At 62.3% G+C, this 8858-nt stretch overlaps 1 protein-coding gene across 1 annotated transcript in view; it reads left to right on the forward strand.

The window, feature by feature from the left end:
- The first annotated feature begins 2784 nt into the window (after positions 1-2784).
- UGT8 (UDP glycosyltransferase 8) overlaps positions 2785-8858 on the forward strand; it is a 22250-nt gene continuing 16176 nt past the window's right edge. The window contains 2 exon segments of the mRNA XM_023747791.1: positions 2785-2815; positions 4398-5221. Coding sequence (XP_023603559.1) covers positions 4400-5221 — 822 coding nt within the window. The 5' untranslated portion in view covers positions 2785-2815; positions 4398-4399.

The raw sequence follows: 8858 nt of genomic DNA on the forward strand, positions 1-8858 counted from the left end.
CGGGCACAGAAGGGCCGCGAGGGAGGCTGTGAGCGCTGGCCTGGAGGCGGGGTCTGAGTGCAGCTGCAGGGGCGAGGACAAGCATGGCTGGTGGTGGGAACAGCATGCACGGAGCTTCTGTGGTAGGAGGCGCTGAGAGGGTGGGCAGGGTGTGCCGGGCGGCTGCCCCCTGGGGGGGGCCAGACCACGCAGTCCCTGTGGGGAGCCCTCATGATGCTCTCGGGGGGACGGTGGCAGGAGCTTGGTACCTGCAGAACCAGTGCTCTGATGTGACGCCCAGTGGTGGTTCGGGAAGGAAGACGTCATATGGGATATAGTTTCCCATTAAAACACTGCAGGGGTTCGCTGCAGGGGTTCGCCCTGGCTGGTGTGGCTCAGTGGCTAGAGCAGGGGTGGGCGAACTTTTTGACTCGAGGGCCACAGTGGGTTCTTAAACTGGACCGGAGGGCCGGAACAAAAGCATGGATGGAGTGTTTGTGTGAACTAATATAAATTCAAAGTAAACATCATTACATAAAAGGGTACGGTCTTTTTTTTTTTTTTTTTTAGTTTTATTCATTTCAAACGGGCCGTAGTTTGCCCACAGCTGGGCTAGAGCGTCAGCCAGCGGACCGAAGGGTCCCGGGTTCAATTCCGGTCAAGGGCATGTACCTCGGTTGCAGGCTCCTCCCTGGCCTCGGCCCCTAATTGGGGCACGTGCAGGAGGCAACCCATTGGTGTGTTTCTCTCACGTCGATGTTTCTCTCTGTCTCTCCCTCTCTCTTCCTCTCACCCTAAAAATCAATGGAAAAATATCCTCGGGTGAGGATTAACAACAACATAACATAACATAATGTTTCTGCACAGTTTGTATTATTTCTGGGTTTTCAGGAGAAGGCTTGTCATACTTAGTAGAGAGCAAATATACTTTCAGTTACATTTAAAGGTATTTTATTTACTTTACTAGAGGCCCAGTGCATGGAATTGGTGCAAGAGTAGGCCTTCTTTCCCCCGGCTGCCGGCACCGGCTTCCCTCTGGCACCCGGGACCCAGGCTTCGTCTGGAAGGTTATCCGGAAGGTCGCCCGGTCTAATTAACATATTACGCTTTTATTATTATAGATGGCTTTTATTTCTTTAGAGCAGTTTGAGGCTCACAGAAGTACAGAGGTGTCCTGTACGGCCCCTGCCACACGTGGGCTCCCCTCCCACGTTCAGCGTCCCCACCAGAGGGGACATTTGCCACAGTTGATGAACCCCAGGGGCACGTCCTCATCCCCCAGCGTCCACAGCTCGCATCAGGGCCACTGGCGCTGCACGTGCCGTGGTTTGGACAGACGTAGGACACACCTGCCCGTCGCCACCGGTCACACGGCCGGGTCACTTCCTGACTCGGAACATCCCCGTGGGCCTCCTGGGCCCTGTCTGGGGCCTTCCCTTTGCCGAGTGGCACGGAGTTGGACTCGCACAGCGCGTGGCCGTGGCTGCTGGCAGCTGCCACTTAGGAACGTGCGTTGAAGCTCCTCTACGTCTTCTCACGGCTTCGTAGCTCATTTCTTTTTAGCTCTGAGTACTACTCCACTGTCGATGAGCACAGTTTCTTTTTTAAAAAAATATATTTTTATTGATTTCAGAGAGGAAGGGAGAGGGAGAGACAGAGACATCAATGAGGAGAGAGAATCGTGGATCGGCTGCCTCCTGCACGCCCCTCACTGGGGATCTCGCCCACAACCCCGGGCATGTGCCCTGACCCGGAATCGAGCTGTGACCTCCTGGTTCATACGTTGACGCTCAACCACTGAGCCACGCCGGCGGGCTCTATGCCCTTTTTTAAACTTTATGCTAGTGCAGCAGCCACCAGCTGCGGGTGGTTACGTTACGTAGGATTTAAATTTCAGTTCCTCAGGCCCCGCAGGTGCAGGCGGCTTCTCAGTAGCCACGGAGGCCCCTCCTGGGACAGCGAGGTCATGGCCTCTCCCGTCCGTCTGTCCTCCTCCCTCTCAGAAACCAGTTCCAACAAAAGACCGTGGTGAGTGACTTGTTTTCACAGCGTGTCTGTGACCGAAAGACAATACGAAACAGAAAAGAAAGAATAGAATGAGGTTCACAGGGGCCTCTCTTCTGGGCGGCCTGGCCCGTCCCCGGCCTCTGCGACGAGAAATGAGTTTGTTTCCCAGCTGTTTGGGACACAGAGTGAGTGACAGTTTGAACAGTAGGTGCCTGGACTGGGTGCCCAGCCCCCTTGACACACACCCGTGGGCGCTGCGGACCACTGGCCCGCCACCCATGTCCGCGTGGGCTTGGGGCGGTGACAGGCCGCGGACATAGGCCACGGACACAGGCCACGGACACGCTGCTGAAATAATTTTTTTGGCATGAATCTGGTTCCGGGAATTCAGACCATGTGGACTTCAGGGCCCTAACCTTTTCTTCCCTGCAAGTAAGTGGCCAGACGAGCAGACGGCCTGCGAGGCTGCGCCGTGGACCATGTCCCGGGACGTGTCCCTGAGCCTGGCCACACGCTCCCTCCCACCACGGCCCTGGGACCAGCGTCACGCACCTCCCTGCTGTGGGAGCAGCGTCCTCTCCGCCTTCACTTGTTTAAAGCCCTCGTGTCCAGTCCAGCAGCATCTGACGTGGGTGATCCACGCGTGTGGCACGCGCTGCTTCTGCTCGGAATGGCGTGTGCCCTCTCGCCTCGCCGTCCTTGGACACTCGCTTGGAGGGGGAGGACAGCGCCCTGGACATGCGCTGTTTCACCTCTCGCTTGCCCGCTACTGATTCCTTTTCTTTCTTTCTTTTTTTTAGGTCGCTTGCAGCGCTTGCATGCTGAGAAGGTATCGTTGTTAAACTGTGGGCGGTGGGTTTGTGCGTACGGGTTCCTGGGCAATGAGAGTGAGAGCAGATTCCGGTGGTGACGGCTGGAGTCTGTGTAGGTGATCCTTGAGGTAAAAGTGTCTGGTTTTTGCGAAGTTCCTGCCGGGACCTTTTCTCTGTCCGGGCGCTGGTTGCTTGTATGGCGTCAGCGCCCATGATGGTTGGTAGCCCGGGGGATGGCAGTTGGCACCTGGTGGCCCCCCAGGCGGGTTGTCCCTTGTCCCGGGGCCAGCGGACGGTTCCCTGTTGCACCTTGTCTTCCCCCATGGAGGGCAGGAGGTTGGCCAGCCCTGAGCTGGGGCACCCACAGCAGATGTGGGACAGGCGTCCTCACTGCCGCCCTCCAGGGCCCGGACACACCAGGCCTTCTGACCTCCTGTTCAGCGTCCAGCCCAGATGAGCCCCGCGTGCGTCTGCAGGGACTCAGGGTGTCCGGACAGATGAGCCCCGAATGCGTCTGCAGGGATTTGGGGTGTCCACCCAGATGAGCCCCGAGTGTGTCTCAGAGGACTCGGGTGTCTGGCCCAGATGAGCCCTGAGTATGTCTGCAGGGACTTGAGGTGTCCGGACAGACGAGCCCCGAGTGTGTCTGCAGGGACTCGGGGTGTCCGGACGAAAGGCAGACCACACTGCAGAGCCTTTTCCTGGGGAAAGTGTCCCGGTTGGAACTCTGACCTGAGCTGTTGTTTGTGAGTCAGTGTTTGCCTGGTCTTAGCAGGGAAGGTAGCTGCCGAGATGGAAGGATTGAAAGAGAGACACGCCTCTCGCCCAGCTTCCTAGACAGACTGGTGCTCAGTGAAAAGATGAGCTGAGGGTCCCCGAGCTGAGGGTCCCCAGGTGCCCATATCACCCGGGAAGTCTCGGGTCACACTGGAGTGTGTACACAAGGCTCTCTTACCCACGCAGCCTGCACGGCCGTGCCCGTGAGCTGTCCTCCTCGCTCAGTGACCCTGCAGGGACACAGGTGCTTAAAGAGGACGGGGTCCTGGGGCAGGAGCCGCGCAGGTGGCCGTGGTGAGGCTGTGGCCAGTGGGCTGTGCAGTGAGGCTGTGCCCAGGGCTGTGTGGTGAGGCTGTGCCCAGGGCTATGCTGTGAGGCTGTGCCCAGGGCTGTGCTGTGAGGCTGTGCCCAGGGCTGTGCGGTGAGGCTGTGCCCAGGGCTGTGCTGTGAGGCTGTGCCCAGGGCTGTGTGGTGAGGCTGCAGGGCTGTGCCCAGGGCTGTGTGGTGAGGCTGCAGGGCTGTGCCCAGGGCTGTGCGGTGAGGCTGCGCTCAGGGCTGTGTGGTGAGGCTGTGCCCAGGGCTGTGCTGTGAGGCTGTGCCCAGGGCTGTGCCCAGGGCTGTGCGGTGAGGCTGTGCCCGGGGCTGTGCTGTGAGGCTGTGCCCAGGGCTGTGCCCAGGGCTGTGCGGTGAGGCTGTGCCCAGGGCTGTGCGGTGAGGCTGTGCCCGGGGCTGTGCGGTGAGGCTGTGCCCGGGGCTGTGTGGGGAGGCTGCAGGGCTGTGCCCGGGGCTGTGAGGCTGTGCTCAGCGGCTCTGTCTTTGCAGCGATGACGCCCTGCCTGCCGTACCTGGTGCTCCTGTGGGGCGCCCTCGGGGTCGCCGACGCCGCCAAGATCATCGTGGTGCCGCCCATCATGTTTGAGAGCCACATGTACATCTTCAAGACGCTGGCCGCCGCCCTGCACGCGCGGGGCCACCGCACCGTGTTCCTGCTGTCGGAGGGCCGCGACCTGGCGCCCTCGCCGCACTACGGGCTGCGGCGCTACCCGGGCCTCTTCAACAGCTCGGCCTCGGACGCCTTCCTGCAGGCCAAGATGCGCAACATCTTCGCGGGGCGGCTGACGGCCGTGGAGCTGTTCGACATCCTGGACCACTACACGCGGAACTGCGACATGGTGCTGGGCAACCGCGCGCTGCTGCGGGCGCTGCGGCGGGAGCGCTTCGACCTGCTGCTCGTCGACCCCAACGACATGTGCGGCTTCGTGATCGCGCACCTGCTGGGCGTGCAGTACGCCGTCTTCTCCACCGGCCTCTGGTACCCGGCCGAGGTGGGCGCCCCCGCACCGCTGGCCTACGTGCCCGAGTTCAACTCGCTGCTCACGGACCGCATGAGCCTGGTGCAGCGGATGAAGAACGCGGGCGTGTACCTGGTGTCGCGGCTGGGGGTGCACCTGCTGGTGCTCCCCAAGTACGAGCGGGTCATGCGGAAGCACGGGCTGCTGCCCGGCCGCTCGCTATACGACCTGGTGCAGGGCTCCAGCCTGTGGATGCTCTGCACCGACGTGGCGCTGGAGTTCCCGCGGCCCACGCTGCCCAACGTGGTCTACGTGGGCGGCATCCTCACCAAGCCGGCCGGCCCGCTGCCCCAGGTGAGGCCCGCGCGTGCCGGGACCCGTGTCCGGAGGGGTCCCCGCTCGGTCTGGGTTTTCGGGAGCCGTAGGGTGGTTATCTGAGCAGAAACGCTGCTGAAGGCGGGAGGACAGAGCCCCGCGTCCCCTTATGTGGGGGGGGGCGTGTCGGGGCCAGGGGTCGCGCTCCTGCTGGGAGCGAGTCTGTGATGCCCGGGCCACTCCGCCACGTGGTCAGGACACGAGCTGGAGGGGTTCCTGACGCAGCCATCGCTGTGGGGTGTGAGCAGAATGTGGGGAGAAGCTGCGAGTGGGAGATGGGGAGACGGACGCCGAGTGGGAGTGGCTTTGCTTTAATGAAACCCAGTCCCCTCCGTGAGCAGGTCCCTGTCTGATCTGGGCCCTTAGGTATTAAACGTGAATGAAGGCCTGGGCCGGTGGTGCTCAGTGGTTAGAGTGCCGGCCCTGCACCGAAGAATTGTGGGTTCGATTCCTGGTCAGGGGCACGTACCTGGGTTGCGGGTTCCAACCCAGCCCGGTCAGGCGCTTGCGGGAGGCAGCCGGTCGGAAGTGGTAACAGGTTGTAGGTGTCCTCGCAGCTGTTAGGGGCTTCACAGGGGGGATGACAGCAGGGCTAAGGCTTCGTGCGTTGACCCAAAAGGAACGCATTTCAGCTGCTGATTCCTCGTGGGTTCAGGCCCGTGGGCCGCGATCACCCTGAATTGTGGGGTGTCTGGAGGTGCGGCCGAACCAGAGTTCCCGTGGCCTCGCTCCTGTGCGGGTGGTGTCACCGTAGCCCAGTCCCGGGACCACGGCTCACTGGGCACACGGTCAGTATTAAGTGACCTGCATCAAACAGAACCGCTGCCAAACACGAGGCCCTCGCCCAGCCCTGTCTGTCACAGCGTCACCTGTCTGCCCGGGTGTCGGGCCGTCCCAGCTGCAGCCCCAGCGCCGTCCACGTCACTCACCGCAGTGACTCAGAGCAGCCGCCGCCACCGACAAGACAAGGTCCCCGTCCGCTTCCTCGGGGTGAACTGACCTGGTCTCTCGTGTCGGAGCGGGGACTGTGGCTGCCATGGCCACAGTGGTGTCCTGGGTGCCCTGGCCCTGGTATGCTGCACCCCGAGGTCAGCAGGCCCAGGGGCATCCTCCCTGCACCCCGAAACCAGCAGCTCAGGGGCGCCTCCTTCCTGCACCCCGAGGTCAGCAGCTCAGGGACGCCTCCTCCCTGCACCCCGAGGTCAGCAGGCTCAGGGGTGTCCTTCTCCTCCCTGCACCCCGAGGTCAGCAGGCTCAGGGGCATCCTCCCTGCACCCCGAAACCAGCAGCTCAGGGGCGCCTCCTCCCTGCACCCCGAGGTCAGCAGCTCAGGGACGCCTCCTCCCTGCACCCCGAGGTCAGCAGGTTCAGGGGTGTCCTTCTCCTCCCTGCACCCCGAGGTCAGCAGGCCCAGGGGCACCCTCCTCCATGCACCCCGAGGTCAGCAGGCTCAGGGGCGCCCTTCTCCTCCCTGCACCCCGAGGTCAGCAGGCTCAGGGGCATCCTCCCTGCACCCCGAAACCAGCAGCTCAGGGGCGCCTCCTCCCTGCAGGTCAGCAGGCTCAGGGGCGTCCTCCTCCTCCCTGCACCCCGAGGTCAGCAGGCTCAGGGGCGTCCTCCTCCTCCCTGCACCCCGAGATCAGCAGGCTCAGGGGTGTCCTCCCTGCACCCCGAGGTCAGCAGGCTCAGGGGCACCCTCCTCCCTGCACCCCGAGGTCAGCAGGCTCAGGGGCGTCCTCCTCCTCCCTGCACCCCGAGATCAGCAGGCTCAGGGGTGTCCTCCCTGCACCCCGAGGTCAGCAGGCTCAGGGGCACCCTCCTCCCTGCACCCCGAGGTCAGCAGGCTCAGGGGCGTCCTCCTCCTCCCTGCACCCCGAGGTCAGCAGCTCAGGGGCGTCCTCCTCCCTGCACCCCGAGGTCAGCAGGCTCAGGGTGCCCTCCTCCCTGCACCCCGAGGTCAGCAGCTCCGGGGCGTCCTCCTCCCTGCACCCCGAGGTCAGCAGGCTCAGGGGCATCCTCCCTGCACCCTGAGGTCAGCAGGCTCAGGGGTGTCCTTCTCCTCCCTGCACCCTGAGGTCAGCAGGCTCAGGGGCGCCTCCTCCAGCTCTAGAGATGTTTCCAATTCAGGGGAATTTGGTCGTGGGACTCACAGAGCACACAGGCCAGGTACACAATGTGGTTTCTCATCACCTTAAAAGTTGTGTCTTTCGCCTTTGAGTTATAGGGGGTTTTTAAATAGGTTTTGTAAAATATGTTTTTGCTCAAAGGCAAACATTAAATTAGGGAAATGCTTCAAGCCTTTGCAGACTCGGTTTCATTTGGGGGAAGTTCACGCTTCATTGGGAAGTACAGGGAGCAGCAGGAGGCAGGGAATCTTCCACTCGGCCCTCAGCCGGCTGCCAGGAACTTGGCGCAGTTCCAAACACACATTCCTCGGCCGGGGTGGGGGGTGGGGGTGGTGAGGGTGGGGGGAGGATCGATGATGCAGCGCCTGCCGCTCACCTGTTCTCCGTTCACATGCCTCCAACAACGCGCTTGCTCTTTTCGCTTCTTTTGTGCAACTCACAGCTATTTAAGTCTTAAGTAACTTGTTCCATAAACAGAACCTTAAATAAGACTGGTTTGCTGGGACTTTTCGATGGAGAGGGCAGACACCTTTGCAGGCAGGTGTGCTTGGGCCCCTTGGTCTGGCTGCTTAGAAGCGCGAGGTGTTCTCGGGAAGGGACGCCCGCCGGGAAGTGACTCACGTGCTGATGACGCACGCCCGCGCCGTCGGCTGGGCCAAGTCCATTTTCCCAGCAAGGACACGGGCGGCCTGTAGCCACGTCTGACGCGGAGAGTTGAGTGTATCTGCCGGGACCTGCGTGGTGACACAGCTAAAGCCTTTTTCAACCGTGCGGAGCAGCTGCTGTGTGAGGTCTCCTGACTCGGTTCCCAAGGCTGCTTCCCTTCTGGTCCGGTAGCTCCCCCGCAGAGACATGGATGGGACACGCGTGTCGCCGCTGCTCACGTGGATAACTCTGCCCTCTCAGCTGGCAGGGCCCGGGCCCCGGTTCTCAGAGCCGAGGTCTGTGTTCGCTGCCAGCTGGGGCCACAGCTGTGCCCGCGGACTTGGCAATGAGTGCCCGGGCTGGACACAGCCCCAGGGCCCGGGACACAGTGCGCTTTGTGTGAGAAGCACAGAGTGACCCGCACACGCAGAGGCTGCGGGGAGAGCAGCGGTGCCGAGCGTGGCGCCGGCGACCTTTAAGGAAGTTCTTTCGTTTAACCTGAGGGAGGGATCCATCAATGCCGTCCCTTAAGGGGACCCCGCCCGGCCCTACTGCCAGGCTCACGCGTGGCCTTTCCATGGTCTCTCCTTTCCCTCCTTTTGCTCCCCTTCAGCCCCCAACACAACCCCCCAGAACCCAGAGCCCCCCACGCCCTGCCCTGCACCCGCCGCCTCGCCCCGGGGACCGTCCTTCCTCTCCCTGAGCCTCGGCACCGAGCCGAGAGCGGAGCCCGCGGAGCTGCGGTGCTGACAGGCCCGCGCCCCGGGTTTACCTTTTCCGGGTCCTGAATATTTTTATAGGGGAAACCGGAGGCCAAGGAGGGAGGTAAGGCCACGGGTCAAAAA

Source organism: Myotis lucifugus, unplaced genomic scaffold (genome assembly GCF_000147115.1).
Source record: "Myotis lucifugus unplaced genomic scaffold, Myoluc2.0 scaffold_978, whole genome shotgun sequence".
Taxonomy (NCBI): Eukaryota; Metazoa; Chordata; class Mammalia; order Chiroptera; family Vespertilionidae; genus Myotis; species Myotis lucifugus.